At 42.1% G+C, this 17,486-nt stretch overlaps 1 protein-coding gene across 1 annotated transcript in view; it reads right to left on the reverse strand.

Annotated features, from left to right (window-relative positions):
* GABBR2 (gamma-aminobutyric acid type B receptor subunit 2) overlaps positions 1-17,486 on the reverse strand; it is an 895,125-nt gene that overhangs the window by 504,810 nt on the left and 372,829 nt on the right. Inside the window, exon 4 of the mRNA XM_050938162.1 lies at positions 1,806-1,907. Within this exon, the coding sequence (XP_050794119.1) occupies positions 1,806-1,907 (102 nt within the window). The remainder of the gene's footprint in view (positions 1-1,805; positions 1,908-17,486) is intronic.

Consider the following 17,486-nt stretch of genomic DNA (forward strand, 5'->3'; position numbering starts at 1 on the left):
CCTCCCTGCAGGCATAGGGCCAGTACTATCTGCTGTAGCATTTCCTTTTGGAACTCCTGATGCTGAATCATCATGATCAGGGTACTTCTATACAAAGTGAGGCAGCCCACAGTAGCAAGTCTCAGTGCCCAGCCTAAAGAACATGGGGCTTGCACTATTGCACTAAAAGTAGCTGACAGTTGTTGTGGCTGGGGCTGGAGCTCAGGCTCTGAAGCCAGGCTTGAAGGCTTGCTGTGTAGACAGACCCATAGTGTCAAGTACTAGAACCCTGTCTAGAAATGCAGACCTATTTTGACAACTGTTGTTAGCCAGTCATCTTAGGGAGTTGAGGGAGATGAAACTCAAGGCAAGGACAGAGAAAGCTGTCTTGGGAGATCCATAGGAACAGCTAAATTCAGGAGGAAGATTAGCACTTATGGATTTATGTTTTGTTGCTAAGAATAAAGCGAAAGCCCCTGAAAAAGGATAAGGTTTGGATGCTGACCCTGCATGTGCATGTGCTGTGTTGAGAGCCAATTAAATATTGTTTGTTAATGGGATAAAAGCAAGATGTCAAGAGAACACTGAGATTGTATAGTTATGCACTCAAAGAAATGACCAAGTTAGGGTTACACAAAAACATAAACTCTGCCCCTAGTGCCTAGTTTACAATAAAGCCTTTAGTTATAAGATCTTTGGCTATTTGCTGTTTAAGGGCTCAATTCTGTACTAGTGAAATCAAGCGGAGTTCTTCCACAAACTTAAATCGGCGTAGGACTGAGTCTTACCTCTTGGGCCTCCCTAGCCCTTTTTCTGTTGGCTTCAGCAAGCCTCATTCCTGCAAATACTTGCATATATACTTAACTTTAAGCATGTGAATAGTCTGGTTGAGTTTGTTGGGACTACTTGTATGCTAAAAAGGATGTGTTTAAGAGTTTGCAAGACTGGACCCTAGGCCTGGGTTTCCATTTCCTGAAACATATGTGTTTGGCATGAATAACAGCTTAATCCTTGCTATTTAACAATAGTGGATAAGTGTGTGTAGGCGTGGGCATGGGGATGGATGGGGGAAAGAGTTCCTTACAGTTCTTGTTTTGGGGTATTCATGTTTTCTATGACTATGGTATTGTTGGCTCTGCATTTATGTGATTGTCTTTTAATTTTGTTAAAAAATGTAAAGGGGATTAAAAACAAACAAAACAGTTTCTATTACATATTCATTGTAATACTCAGACACTCAGTTACCATGTATCTAAGAAATCACTGTAGTAAAATAAATCAGAATGATAGAAAATTTCAATATCAAATTTATCCTTGAATAATTTGCTTTCTAGGAAACATAAAATATAGTTACTAACAAAGAACTCAGTCCAAAACCAACTGAAACATTTAGACTATATTCACTGAATGATTTGGACATAAAGTCCTTTCAAAATAAACCACTATTGGGTACAGGTATGTATACATCATCTAGATTTAGGTTCCCAGTGTAAGTATTTAATATTAAATGATATATTTGTATGGTTTAATAGGTAGCAACTTCTATAAGCCTACTTACTTATTTCTGTGTTTAAATTAGACACAACATGAACATTAAATATGTAAAAGATTTCACTGACTGGGAGCATGACTTGGCCTCAAAATGCCACTTGTTAGTACTATTAGATCTTTTGGCAAATATAACTTTTAAATTAATCGTGCTTTATCAGTTTTCTTGAAGGAAAAAAATGTAAATAAACCAATTAAATGTTATGACAGATGCATTGCTGATACCTTTTCACTCTTCTTCCTGATTACTCAATCTACATTACAGCAATTGCACATACCTTGAGCTTTTTGACATTGGTGCAGGGATCATTGGAGAAACTCTCAGTATCCGAAATTTCGATGTCTTCACCATACAGAACACTGGTCAGATCGTTCCTCACCTGTCACAGAATGAGAAAAAGGTAAAACGAATAAAGGAACCCACAAAGGAGGGAGCAGACGGACTCTCTTGGATCACCATAAGAAGATTCAAACACATAAAGGGTGATATGTATACCAATTTTCTTTTTTCCCTCTAGAATGAGACTGTCGCAGTTCAGGGCAACTGCACCTGTATTTCCCTCCTCATAGTCCAGCAAGGGCACCCACTCTCAGGCCTCCAGCTGCCCTGCCATCACCTGTATTGGCAGACACGTGTGCCTCTTTCCCTCTTAAATGGGGCTTTTCCATACTGCACACTTCCCTGCCTACACTGTGAATTCCCCAGCAAGACAAACTTTCTAAACAGGACTGCTTTGTCTTCTCCTCAAAGACTATAAACCGTGTCATTGCCACAATTAAGGTACCACACAACTCTTTCTAAGCAAGCACATTTATTCTTAAGGTGAAAGCACTGCAGAGAAAACATATCGGAAACAATAAAAGAACCTATACGGATGCTAAAAAGTTAACGGAGATCACCTCAACCCCACCAAGGACTCTGGCAGGAGATCAGTCCTTCAAACCCCACCAAGAAGTTTTTCTGTGATCACAAATTCATGAGAGCTCTCATTCAGAACAAGCACCCCCATGAATTTGTGAGCCACTGCTTTATCCAGTTTGGGCCCTGGATCTTGTCCTCTTATAACAGGTGATCAGCAGACAATGGGTTTCTCCTCAGAATGTAGCTACAAAGTTTGAGTCCAGAGGTGAGAAGTTGACATACCCTCCTCTCAACTATTTCCTGGGAAACCTAGTCAACTAAAGGTTCATTCTTATCTGGATATTCTTTAAAAAAGTCTTTTGAAGCTCAGAAAACTTACCAGCATTTACATTAGCCCTGTCTCCTCCCTAGTGATGTTTCATACAACCCCACAATAATCCATAAAAATTTGCATTTTAATACAGTGAACCCCTAAGATGCTGAAACTTAATTCAATAAGGTTTAATTTAATTCAATGAGGTTTGTAGAAGATATTACAGGAAATTGCCATATCTGTCACAGTGACCACAGTGTTCCATATACATATAACTGTAGATTCATAGCTTTATTCTGAGCAATAAAATGATCATGGCCAACCTCCTACTTTGCATAATGATAGCTGACTGATTATTAACAGCAGTGAAATTTGACAAGAATTCATAGGCCTACATTCTCTCCTGCAGCCAAAGATTCACTTGATGTCAGAGAGTGGTGGGTGGAAGTAACATCAGGGAACCAGTTATGGCTCCTTGACTCTAAGAGTTTGTCTACACTAGCCTCAACCCCAACATGAGTTAAAGCACCCTAATTTATGCTACTGGAGGACTGGCCTAGCATACTGGAGTTCTGCAAGGCAAGAAAGGGGCCGGGTGCCCTGCAGTATGCCTCCTATGCTAGGAAAGAAGATGACGTGGTTAGCACAGGAGCTGGGTCCACCAGCTTTACACCGACCAGCTGAGAGTTCTCTGATCAGGAGAACTCTCAGCTGTCCAGTTATGGGGGAGGGATAGCTCAGTGGTTTGAGCACTGGCCTGCTAAACCCAGGATTGTGAGTTCAGTCCTTGAGGGGGCCATTTAGGTATTTGAGGACTTAGTTAGGGCTCACTCCTCTGTTGAGCAGGGGGTTGAACTGGATGACCTCCTCAGGTCTCTTCCAACCCTGATATTCTATGATTCTAGAGCAAAAGAAATCTCACTAACCTACACAACCACCAGTAACTAATGTAGTCAAACAGAACCAGCTGAACTAGTATTAGTTGAGTTCTTGCATCTGGAAACAACCAAAAAGAGAGCCATAATACTGTCATAGTGGGTTACTTTGCTAGGCTTGTCCAAGCCTATCTTACCAGTACCCAGTCAAGCAAGACTGTGGCAGACAAGATCTTTGGTGACTTTATTTAAGCATTAACATCTTTGGCAGTGTATTTAGTTATATATCTTTTCAAATCAAGTGACATGCTGGTCAAAGCACTTACCTGCACATTAGAGTTTTCCAGATAATATGTAACTCTGGAGCTCAAGTTAGCTAATTTTGCAACCCACCAGTCTGCTGTGGTATTGAATCTTGAAGAGGTAAAAAGATTGGTTTACAGGTTATTACTATAAACCTTCTGAGGTAGACACAAAATATGTTGGTTTCAGACTGTTTCATAGCTAGAAACCCCAGCTTCTGTGAGTGAAGGTGATAATTCTTCTTGGCTGTAATGTTCTTGACACATAACCAATGACTCATAGTTTATTTTCTTGATATTGGTATAGGACTGCATCTACTCCCTTACTGAAAGCATCCACAGGGGTCAAAGGGTAAGGTAAAATCAGGATATGCTGTTATTGATAGCTGTACCTGGCAGTCAATCAGTTGGCTTAAAACATTTAATGTTGCTCAGTTCATTTAGCCAGCTAATTGGAGGGTATTTGTCCAGACACCTTTCCTTTTCCTTTGTGTCTTCTGCTGCTTATGTATCCACTTTTCAGGTGCTTTTTGTCAGATCCCAATGGAACAGACAAAAAGTCATACACTGGGTTTGTTCGAGAAATGTCTTGAATATACCTTTGATAGGAGGTACAAAACCACAGATGCTTAGGAAGTTCCCCTATTGTAGGGTATGTACAACTACTTTGTCCACTGAATCCATCTTATAACTTTCAGTGTACACCACCATTCCCATATAATGTATCTTACTCTTAAAGAGATTAGATTTAGATGCCTTCAGCTTAATTCCACGTTTTTGTAACCATTGTGCTCCTTACATTTTTCCTATGTTTTTCAAATGTGCCACTGCACACAAGGATATTCTTCAGATATGAAATATGTGCCTCACCCCTACTCTTAGCAAGGTACTCTTTCCTACACCTCTGGAAGTCAGCAGATAGTTTTGTTAAGTCAACTGGAATGCTACCAAGTCATACAGACCTTAAGGTCTTATGAAGGACTGTAAGGTCATAACTTTGTTTAACCATGTGATGGGGTGTTTGTCTCAGGGAAGGGGTTAAAATCAGCTGAGGGAGGCAGTGCATGGAGCAGCCAGTCAGAGAAAGACTGCAAAGAGCAGCCAATCAGGGCCCAATGGTCTCACATAAAAGGCAGCTGCAGGGCAGAGCAGGGTCAGTTGCTGTAGGAAGCCCAAGGAGAGAGGACTGTGTTCCTAGCAGGCTGCAGGAAGGTATCACCTTGGCCAGAGTGGTTGCTGGCAGGGACCAAGGAAGTAAGAGGGAGCTCCTGGCTGGTTGCTGGGATGTGCTGTCTGGAGGCCCCGAGAGGTGGACGAAGAATGTGCTGAGGCCACAGGGAAGTCGTACAGGGAATTGAAGTAGCTCTGGTGGAGACACTAAGGAGAAGCAGTAGGAGACTGCTATCAACAGGGTCCCTGGGCTGCGACCCAGAGTAGCAGGCAGGCCTGGGTTCCCCCCACTCATCAGTGGTGAAGTGGTTGGTCTATAGAACTGGGAAATACTCAGTGCCCAGAAGGGGGAAAACACAGATGGTGACATGGCCAGAGGGCAGAGTCATGAAGAGGAGACGGTGGTTCCTGGACTGAGGTAAGTCTGCAAGAGGAGAAGGCAATGAGAGAGGCATCATCAAGAAAGTGTACACGGGCTGAAAGACCTAATCCCAGAGACAGACAGCAGGCGGTGCTGCTCACTTTTGTGAATAGACTCCATCACAAGCTCTGAAATATTATTGATATGTATCCCCTTGATCTAAGAGAGAAACAGGATTTACCTCCAAGCCCCTTTAGAACATTTTGGATTCAAGGATTGGGTTGTGTGCAACATATGTTCTTCTGCTCAACTCTGTAATCTATGCAAAGTCTTAAACTATCTTCTCTTTTCTGTACACATACCAATGGTGGGGAATAGGATGAATTTGAATTTTTTTTGAGCAGTTTTTTCAGCTATTCCTTTATCTTGTTACATAGTGAATGTGGCACCCAGATAAAAGTCTTCTGAATGGTTTGCTGGCTGTATAACTTGACATGCATCTCTAGATCAGGGATCTGTTCCTTGTTTCCATCACCTCTGGAAAAAACTTTGGATTTTTTCAGCATTTGTTGAGCAACTTGCCTCTGTGCCTCCAATAACTGACTCAGATTGACTGCTAGTTCAAACAAATCTTGATCAGCCCTTGTGCTGAGAGGCTGTTCTTTCTTTGTTGGCTTAGTCCATGAACTTTGGTACTAGCATCTCTTTCTTGTAACACTGATTCCACCTACAAAGGTCTTATCCGCTGAACATCCAATACAATTTCAGATCTGGTCTGCTGTAGGATTTCCTGCACCACTCATCCCTTCAAAATAATATGTTTTGATGGATGACTGACAGGGATATTTATACAGCAAGATAGTCCTCTGGGTATTTTGACTAATGTCTCTTTGATATCCAAGTTCTTAAGCCCTGAGGAGCAGCATCTTGGCTCAAGCACTGCTGTTAAACTTTCAGTATCAAGACCTGCATAGGCCCAAGCTATTACATTAGTGGTTTTCCCTTTGGGGATAACTGCATCCCTTTTTCATACTTCAAATATGCACAAATTATCTGAATAGTTATTTCTGATGAAGTTCAAAAGAACTTTCACTTTTGTCATTCCAACATGAGGAAATGTTCATTCCACGTTGTTATGGGGACTAGGTACTGGTTCCTTGCTGGATTAATTGTGTCGGTGTTTGACTGTTTCTTCAGCAACACTGTAGCCTATTATCTAAATTTCTAATTCATGTGGATTGACCAATATAGGAAGAATATGAAGACATTATCTCTTCAGTTAACTGAAACAGGACTTCAATTCATCTTCTATAATGAATTTGAGTCCTGTTAGCAACTTTAAGTTCAAGACAAATTTCTATTTTCAATAACCAAAGCTTTTAATAAGATTTTAAAATGTCTCAGAGATTATCCGCCAATCATTGACTTGAGACCATCACACCTGCAGTCATATGTCCCATAAAGTTTGAGTTTTTATTTTAACAAAATACCACCATGTATATTTCTTTCCAACTAAGATAGCTATTCTGGCATGCTGCTTGGGTGGCAGATGGCAAATACATGTTGGTCCTATTGAATAAAACACAGTGTTCTCATTTTTGTGACATTCCTGCATGATATGGAGGTTCTGTATAGTCTCAATCCAGATATGCAACAACTGCATGATTTGTTCCTGGAGGGGAATGCTGTCTTTGCAACCTGTGAAGTGCCACTGGTCATACTTGGTCCCCTCTGCCATTTCTCGCTTGGCTGGTTTTTGGCAGGCTCATCAGTTTTCCCCTTGAACTATCTCATGAAGATCAGTCCTGGGCCTCTTGCTGTGATTACTGCTTTCATGCCCTCTGCTTCACTGCACCCCTTTCTAATCCTACTTTCAATTTGATGAGTCAAACGGCTAAAATTTAACCTGTTCTTTTTCTGGGCCTCCTTGCTGTAGTTGCTCTGTTTTCAGCCTGCAGCCCAGTTTCTCTGCAGATTACACTTTTTTATTTTATTTTATTTTCTAGCCCTGCCTGCTTTACACTCTCTCTCTCTTTCAGATTGAGACTTTTCCTGCCCTCACAGCCCTTCTTGGAGCTTTGGCTGCTCTCTCTCCCTGGAATGCCTGGTCTGGGAGTTGCTGCAGTTCCTGAGGGTGAGGAAGACAAGCCCTCATATTTCACTGCACAGGAATCTCACTTCATCCTGCTGTTTCCTTGGCTTTAAAGCAGATTGTTTTTCTCTTGTTGCTCCTGTGAAGATGTCCTCTCTTTTTCTATTTCAAGGGAATCTGTGCAGGGCTGGCTCCAGCTTTTTCGCTGACCCAAGGGGCAAAGAAAAAAAAAAGCTGCAATCAGCTGCACTTCGGCGGCTGCTCTACCACGCCGCTTCGTTCTTTGGTGGCAATTCAGCGGCTGGTCCTTCCCTCCGAGAGGGACTGAGGGACCCGCTGCCGAATTGCCGCCGAAGACCCGGATGTGCCGCCCCCTTACATGGGCCACCCCAAGCACCAGCTTGCTGCGCTGGTGCCTGAAGCCAGCTCTGAATCTGTGTATCCTTACTGAAACTGCTCTTCTTTTGGCTTGCAGGCCAGTTCTCTACAAAGCTACCCTCTTAATTATGGGGCAGTGATAGATGGACCATAGTTAAGATTGCAATATAGTGTCTGTTTTTAAAGCTGAATTTTGCATCTTCTCAAAAGCCCACCGGTAGTCAGATCAACTTGAGAATTGGTATGCTAGTTCAGAGACTGGGGTGCACATTTGAGTTCATTTGGTCAAGAGGTTTATGAGATACAGTCCCACTCCTTCAAATGATCTGTTTTTAAGATCTCCATATCCTTATGCTTGTGCAGAAATAATGACTATCTGAATGTTTCCACTGCAATGTAGTGCCCAGCTACAAAAACAGACTCCAAAACCTCACTGGTATAAAATGTTCAACTGTATTTGTTGTTCTTGTATTTACCAGTACGGCTGAGAGGTTCCCCACAGGAGGGAGGGGCAGATGTGGGGTAAATATCCTTTGCAGCAGATGGTACAGTGAATAGGAACATGAGTTCAAATCTCTTCTTCCACTGACTGCTGTTAGTATTTCTGTATACCTCACAACCATCATTATTAAGTCCCCATATTTTTATCCTAGGGGGAGGCAATTGTCATTCCCCCAATTTGCAGATAAGATAATTGAAAGGTTGCACAAGGCACAGCTAATATAAAAACCCACAGCACAGAACTGTCTTTTTGTTCTGCTTGTCCAGTGCCTAGCACAATGGGGCTCTGGTGCATGACTCAGGCTCCTAGGTGTTACAATAACATAAAAAAACTGTCTTTTGAAATCTTTGCCAAATCTGTGTGCTTGGCTAACCTCCACAGGAAAGCTGCCACTACAGCCATAAATTTTGTGAACACCCAAGGAGGTGAAAATAGGCTGAATGGGAGTACCATGAATTGGTAGTGTGAGTCATTCACTACAAATTTGAGGGAGCTTCTGTGTCCTTGTTATATTGATACATGAAAAATAACTCTTAAATTGAGAGTGGTGTACCCATCTCTGGGATCCAGAGAAGGGACAATGAATGCCAGGGAGACCAGGTGAAACTTTATCTTTTTAAGATAATTCTTGAGTTAACGCAAGTCTGAAATAGGTCTGAGACCTCCCTTGGCTTTTGAGATTAGAAAATAACAGGAGTAGAACCCCTTCCCTCTTAAATTCTGCAGAACTTCTTCCATGGCTTTCACTCGAAGGAGAGATTGAACATCCTGGACCAGAAGTTCTTCGTGAGAGGGGTCCCTGAAGAGGGATGGAGAGGAAGGGTGGAAAGGAGGGGTAGAAATAAACTGAAGGGTGTATCCCACTTTAACAGTGCTCAGCACCCCATGGTACAAGCTCTGAGGAAGTGGGAAAGGCCAGTTCACAAATAAAAGAGAAATAGAGTCTCGGATCACAGGACCTGGTATGGTGTCCTTGAGTGTCCCATCAAAATGCCTGCTTAGAACCCCCATGATGTCTGGGTGGGGCAGGCGTTGAAGTCAACGTAGAAGGGGGTGGTGGCCTGCCCCTGAACCTCCTTTTTCTTTTCCTCTGCAGGTCCTGACAGGCAGTCAGGGCAGATTATTAAAGTAGTACTTCCTAGAGGGAGCTGGGATGTACAACCCAAGGGGCTTGAGGGTCGCTCTCAAGTCCTTTAGTCCATGAAGCTTTGTGTCCGTCTGCTCTGAAAAGAGCAAAGCTCCTTCAAAAGGCAAGTCCTGAATAGTCTGTTGGACCTCCTAAGGGAACCCAGAGGACTGTAGCCATGAACTCCTGTGCATGGTCACTGCTGAAACCCTGGACCTGGCAGCCAAGCCCTGCTTGTAAAGCAGCCCTCACCACTGATTTTCCCTCGTCCACCAGTGAGATGAACTCTTGCCTGACCTCTTGTGGGAGCAAGCCTTTGAAATTTTGCATGGAGTCCCACATGTTAAAATCATACCTGCCTGGCAGCACCTGCTGGTTTGCAATTCTGAGTTGTAGCCCCCAGTAGAGTATATTTTCCTACTGAAATTTCTTTGAATTCTTTGATTTTTGAGGTTGCACCCTCTCTTTCTCTCTCATTGGCGGAAGATACCACTAGGGATCCCAGGGGAGGATGTGTGTAAAGGAACTCATAATCTTGGATGAGAACATAGTATTTCCATTCAGCCCATTCTGAAGTGGGAGGAAGGGATGCAATGGTCTGCCACAGAGTTTTAACTGGGTCCATAATGGCCTCACTGAGAGACAGGGTTACTTTTGAAGGGCCCACAGTGGCTAAAATGTCAACCAAGCTATGAGAGGACTCTTTCACTACCTCCATCAGTACACCCACATTTAAGGCCACTCTCTTTAACAACTCTTGGTGTGCCTTGTAGACATGCAGAGGAGGTGACATTGAATGCTGAAATGACTCTGGTATGGTAGGAGCAGCACTCCTCACCGACATCGAGACACTCAGTATGAGTCTGATGGCCTGGCATAGATGGAGGTGTCAGTGCTGCCAGCATGAGCAGGAACGTCAGCCTGGCCCATGATCTTTCTTCATGTCAGGCTTGAAGTTCTTGGAGATCTGGCAATGGTCCCCAATATGAGTTTTCCCAAGGCACTTCAAGCAGCCTTAGTGTGGGTACCTCAGAGGCATAGTCTTGTTGCAGGAGGCACAAGGCTTGAAGCCTGGTGACTGAGGCATCCCTACGCACCGGGGATGGGACAAAAACCCTGATAAGCATGATAACTAGCTTACTACACTTGACTAAAAATAGCTATGTACAATAAACAGAGAAAGTCCACTGAGAACTTGTGAATGCAAGGAGGGCAGTTCCAGCAGCCATCCTAGGCAGTAAGAAGGAACTGAGGAGTGCGGGTTCAGCAGGGTGCTTTATACTGGTGCTAACGGCGCGTGATAGCAGAGGGCACTTGAGCTGTCCCAACGGGTACCACTGAGGGAAAAATTTCTGGTCACTGTGTGCAGGATGTGCTCACACCTACAGTGGAATATGCATGTCAAATCACTCAAAGACACAGCCTGGAACCCCAACATTCAGCTGCTTTCTAGAAAAGGATTTCAAAGTACATTAGTTCTGGAAGGATAGAGCTTTGGTAGGGCTCTGATGCCCTGATGGTCCAACCCTGCTGCTGACACATGGGATGGGGGAAGAGCGTTTTTGTTCCATGTGATGAAAAGGTAGCTATATATTTGTTTAAAACCAATGTTTGCATTCTCTGTAATTAATACTACTACTACTACTACAAAAAAAAAAAAAAAAAGCCAGATCAACCCAAACATTGGTAGACTGGAAAAAAGTTCCACATACTGGCAGAGCCAAAATAAAGCAAAAAATCTTTTCCCACACACATTGCAGAACCAAGTCTTATTAGCCACCTTTCAGAACAATTAGATTAAATTGGTGCATTAAGGTATGCTGTCTGTATGGGGCTATTCCTGCATGTTCAAGTCTAAAGCAGTGGGTGACATAAAAATTAATTTGCCTAGCAATTGCACATTATGAAGTTTCTGTGTCATGAATGAGGAAGGAAGCTGAAAGAAGGAAAGTAAGGTCCTGGGGTTAAGCTAATAGACAGAGACTCAAGAGAACTAGGTTTTTATCCCTGGCTCTACCAGATATCCTTTGTCATTTCTCACAAGTAACTTAAACCGGAATTTTTGAAGGTGGCCTTAATCTCTGTGTCTTGATTCCCCCGCTATAACATGGGGGTAATACTGCTTCCCCACTTCACAGAGGTGTTGTGAATTTAAATTCAGTAATATATGGGAAGCAAAAACCAAAACCTGGAGCCGTGAATGGAGAAATGATAAGACACTGTGGGGCCAGAATGTTCAGCAATGGGAGAGGTGACCTAGAGGGGGTTTCAGGTAATAGTGGGAGCACAGGAACAGGGCCTTTGGGTAGGGATAAGTTCAGGGCCACTGCATCTCTGCTCTGTAGGGTTGGGCAAGCAGGGGCCAGAGTGACCAAGGGGCTGTAGAAAAAGCAAGCTGGGGTAAGGGCCCAGTCTGCCCCCTCCAGACTAATGATCTTTAGGTGGAAGGGTGTCCTTGTGGTTATGGTACTGGACAGAAACACAGCAGATCAGGCTCCAGTTGTCGGTCTGCCAGAGACTTCCTCTCTGATCTCTGGGTCTCAGGTCATTATTTGTAAAGTGTGGATATCGTACTTCCCATTCTCACTGGGGTATTGTGAGGACATATCCATTTTTTTTAAGGTGCACAGATTCTACTGATGTACTCATGTGTGTAGCCACTCACCCATGTGAGTAAAGGAGTCCCAGGTACAGTGATATGTCTCCTTTGTCAGCCTGATTTTTTTGCTTTTTGTTGAGGAAAAAGAATCTCTCTTCTTTTCCAATGAAAACACAAATATAAGGAGTGTAAATACTGCATTCACCTGCTACTGTATCTTGACTAATAGTTCAGCATTCCTGTAACAAGTAGAAGTGTACAGTTTGCTCAATACACAATCCTAAATTTCCTAGCTCTAAATTAAAACCACAACTTCTAGATTAATAGTACCACTTACATTTTAACAAATATTTCCAATTGTGTGTGCATGTGTACTAAAGCTCTATGTAAATTCTGGAGGATAAATCCTTTGTTGTTCAGGGGAAATTTTAATCCCACCAGATGTTGATCATAAGAGACTCTTAATGAATGAGAACTGGTCAGAGCAGATGGTTTATACAATCAAATATTTTACTGAGATTTCCTGCTGCAGAGATTTATATTGTATTTTTTTTTAACTTTTGTTCTATTAGATTTCCAGGGTAAACATAAAGACAAGGAAATAAACAAAACAAGTTATCAAATTTGAATTAAAAGAAATAAATTGTAAAAGAACTTCTCTGGTACATGAGAAAATATGCATCATGAGGCATTGTGAGGGAGGGATTACAGTTTCTGGGATTATTAAAAGGTAAAGGAATCTCAGCACACAGGTTGCTTTAAAGCTAAAACTGTAGCAATCAAACACAATGATCCATATTTCCATTCCAGTAAACCGGATACGTTACTCACTCATATTTATAGGCTCCAGTGAATTAAATGCAACTGATTTTTTTAAAACTACTGGAACAAAGATTCTGTTTAGTACTGCACATATTAGCCATTTTCTTCACTTGTAAGCTCCAAAACAGTCTTCAATTACACCTATGCAAATACATTAAATTACATGGGGAAAGAACCTGGCTCAGAACAGAAAATGGGAATAAAAAGAGGCATGAAGACAACAAAGAATACAATTAAAAAGTTATCTATAAGAAATATAGGATACTAGAAAAACAGACTGATGGGAAAGATATGAGCAGAGGGATTTTTTTTTTGAGAAAAACTAAAGAGGGAAACAGTTAATTTCATTGTTTTATTAATTGTTTAATAGAAGTCCGATTAAAACCCAAGATTTATGTATATGGTGCTTTTTTTTAGGTTGAGATGAGGGGAGCTTGGGCTAGTCAACCCTGCAAAATGATCTGTGTTGGCAGACACATGCACTATCTTCAAGAGGGCTCTAGGCATGCAGATTGTCTTGCAGCTTTGAGGTCTTAGGCCTGGTCCACACTACACAGTTAAATCGATTTAAACAGCGTTAAATCGATTTAACTCTGTACCCGTCCACACTACAAGGCACTTTAAATCGATTTTAAGGGCTCTTAAAATTGATTTCTGTACTCCTCCCCAACGACAGGAGTAACTCTAAAATCGATATTACTATATCGATTTAGCGTCAGTGTGGACGGAAATCGAAGTTATTAGTCTCATTCTTTTACTGAGCTACCCAGAGTACACCGCTCCGGAAATCGATGGTAGCCTAGGACCATGGACGCACACCACCGAATTAATGTGCCCTAGTGTGGACGCGTAAAATCGATTTTATAAAACCAGTTTTATAAAACCGGTTTTAATAATTTCGATTTTATGCTGTAGTGTAGACATGGCCTTAGTATAAAACAAATGCTGACTCTGGGTTGTTGGTTTTTTTTCCTTTTTTGGGGGAAGCATAAGCAGTGCCACTCACAGCTGTAACATCCCCTGGCATTTCTAGTGCCCCCTGTTGACTTTTTTGGCCCTGTGATGGTCCACTTCTGCCTATGTCTCCTGTGGCTTAGCTCTCCGGCCAGGCCATCTTTAAATTCAGCCCCCTTCCACAGTAACTAAAGTCTAGCTAAACAATCAAACAAAACACCCAAACCAATGTGGTTCTGTCCCACTTGGGCTAATTTTTAGCATACCTCCTGGCCTCAGCTCTCACACCTTCTGGGCTACCTTTAAGTCCTTCCAGTTCTATTGTAGGGAGCTGATTCTCAGGCTTCCTTCCCTAGATTCTCTGTCTATGATTCACTTACTCCTAACCTTACTCTTCACTCCTACTCCCACAGGCCTGCCAAGTTCTTCTTTGCTCTTTTAAACTGAGCACTGCCTCCCAGGGCCTTCTCCCTGCAGACTTTCTTCCTGATTCCCACTGCCTCTCCTCCCATAGAGACTCCCAGCTTCTCCCAAGGGCCTCCCCATTTCATACAGACCATATCTCAGGGCCTCCCACAGGATCCTACCTTTCTCCCTGTTGGTTCTCTCCATCAGGAGACACTTGTCCCAGGTTTAGTTCTCTCTCCCTATGTAGTTCCTTCTTACCCTTTCACAGCTGGGATCACTAGTTGTAATTAGGTCACCAGATCAGAATCAGCTGGGGATAACTGCTAAGTCACAGATGAGACTCAGCCTGATTTCCCTTGAAGGGCCAGCCAGCCTGTGATAAGATTTTAATATATGTGTGGGTTTTGGATGAGTTAGGGAGTGTCTTATAGGAAATACATACGTGTGTTTGAAGAGGAGCAAACTGAAATTTAGTCAGTTTCAAACAAGAGTTAAAAATAATTCCAGGGATTGTGCTTGTCACCCTTGGCAATCGTTGTGGTTTTATAATCACTGTTTTTAACATGCTTTTTCTTCCCTCCTTGCTGTGTGGAAGAACCACAAAAACAGCTGGGTGAATACAATTATGCAAAAGGCCCTGATCCTTCAAAGACTTACACATGCTTAACTTTATGCACGAGTTATTCCACTGAATACATGTAAGTCTTTAAGTATCCTGACAGCATTTTATCTCTGCTCCTACAAAGCAAACATACTGAAAAATTGGATAATTTTTTTCTCTAATCTGTTTTGATGAAAATAATCCAAGGTGTTACTTATAAGAGAACCAAGAGGTACTGTACATAGCTGGAAGCAGAAGATGATCATTCTGTGATCATCAGAAAAAAAAGAACCAAGAAAAATTCTCCTGATCTACTGGTACCCAATTGCTATCAAGTACCTAGCATGGCAGCTGCGGAGAATGTCAGGGTTGAATGAAAATGCAACTAGAGGAAAGGAATATGCTGAGGATGGATGTTCAACCTAATCCACAAGGATGTCAAATGTGCCCAACAGAAGGTCTCTTACTGTCCAAAGAAAACAGACTATCCTCACTGGAGAGTGGATGCTAAGAAGAGTTGACAGACCATTCTGTAAGGAAAAAAAGACAGCAGGATGGTGTGCTTGTCTTCCTGGTGTGGAGATATGTCACTGCAAGATTGGATGGGATCATGAAGAGGGTAGGCAAGGATTCACTCATTATGATACATATCGGCAGGAATGTCAGTGCTTCAGCTGATACCCCACAGACCACTGAAAATTTCAAGAACTTTAAAGAAAAGCTACAAAGGAGGAAAATACAAGTAGTGATCTCTAGTATTTTTCTTGTCTCCTGAGCAAAAGAAGACAGAAAATACTAGAGATGAACTATTGGCTAGGTAAGTAGAAGGTTTTGGTTTCATGGAACATTGGGTCATCTTTTAAGGGGAGAGAAGACTGTATGGTCTGGACAACCTCCATCTCATCAGAAGGGGAACCAATATTCTGGATGATAGATTTGTGAGATTAGTCAACAGAGCATTAAACTAGCAACAAAAGGGGAAGGGAAAGAGAGTAAACACAATCACAATAAACAGACATATAACTCAGACATCTGTTATCATAAGAACAAAGTGTCAATGGATGTATATGTAGAGAGAAGAAAGTGCAATGTGCTAGCTAAGAAAGCAAATGTGATCCTTGGATGTATCAACTGGCGAATATAAAATAGAAGTAGGGAGGCATTATTGTCTCCTGTATACATTGAGACAATTGCATCACTGAGACTATTAGTGGACTACTGTGTCTCGTTCTGGTGTCCATACTTCAAAAAGGATGTTGACAAATTGGAAAAGGTTCAGAAAAAGAGCTACAAGAATATTCCAAGTCTGGAAAAGCTGCCTTACAGGGAGATACTGAGGAAGATCAATCTATTTAGTTTATCCAAGAGAAGGATAAGAGATGACTTGATCATTTTCTGTAAGCTCCTACAAAGGTTCAAAAGTCATTGAAAGTCATTAGGATTTGTGTTCCTAAGTCACTTCCATGTTTTTGAGAACCCTACCCATTATCTCCTCTTTGCCTACTTCTTTTATACCAGATATCATTACTATCCACTTTGAAAATTAACCCCAAAAAGAAATAAGTGATACAAATAAGGGAAGGATTTCTGGGTTTGTAAATACGAGAACATGATTGAGAAGAAGATTGTTGTTCTCTGGTGCATTCTGGGTGATATCTCAAAATGGAGTACCTGTTGCAGGGCTGGGTAAAGCGTTTTTGCCACCCCAAGCGGCAAAAAAAGAAAAATGCCATGATCGGTGGCATTTCAGCAGCGGCTCTAATGCCACCACTTCATTCTTCAGTGGCAATTCGGTGGCAGGTCCTTCCCTCCGAGAGGGACTGAGGGACCAGCTGCCAAATTGCCACAGAAGAGTTGGACATGCCGTCCCTTTCTGTTGGCCACCCCAGGCACCTGCTTGCTGCGCTGGTGCCTGAAGCTGGCCCTGAGCTGGTGGTGGAGCAACAGTAACACTCATTGAAGCCTTTTGGATAATGCAGGCCTTTTGCCTCTACAAGAGCTTCCTTAGAAAAGGGAAGAGAAGTAGGCTACTTGCTCCACTGTTCCCCACCCCACACAAGCAAACACTGAAGGAGCGAGTGTAGTCTTATGGCCTGTGAAGGAGGTTACAGCAAAATGCAGCTTAGGTTTGTCAATCTGGGAAAACCTTTTAGAAACCTGGGCCAAGTGTTAGGTTCCAGGATTGTTTCACCTGATATTCAGTTTCATTACTAAGTCATAATTATACAAAATATTTGATATGTATAGGTTTTAAATTATTCAGAGAAGGAATTCTATATTGTTCCATGAATAACAATAGAAACATAATGAGAATTACTCAGAAAAATAATTTATCCATGAGATACAAAGGAACACATTGCAAAGAGGGTGGTGACTTTTGCAGTATTCAGAGATCTTGGTCCTTAATGAAGAAAAATATTATTACAAATATATGAGTGGGAAACTTGTTATACATCACTGAATTATTCATTTAGGGGTTCATCTACAGTGCACATGAAATATCCAAAGTTTTTGTGTGTGAGCAGCTTCTGAGGGACACAACTAATGGTAGATTGACTAAGGGGAAGGGAGGCTACTTTCCCACAAGCTCTGGA

The sequence above is a fragment of the Gopherus flavomarginatus genome, chromosome 2 (genome assembly GCF_025201925.1).
Source record: "Gopherus flavomarginatus isolate rGopFla2 chromosome 2, rGopFla2.mat.asm, whole genome shotgun sequence".
Classification (NCBI taxonomy): Eukaryota; Metazoa; Chordata; order Testudines; family Testudinidae; genus Gopherus; species Gopherus flavomarginatus.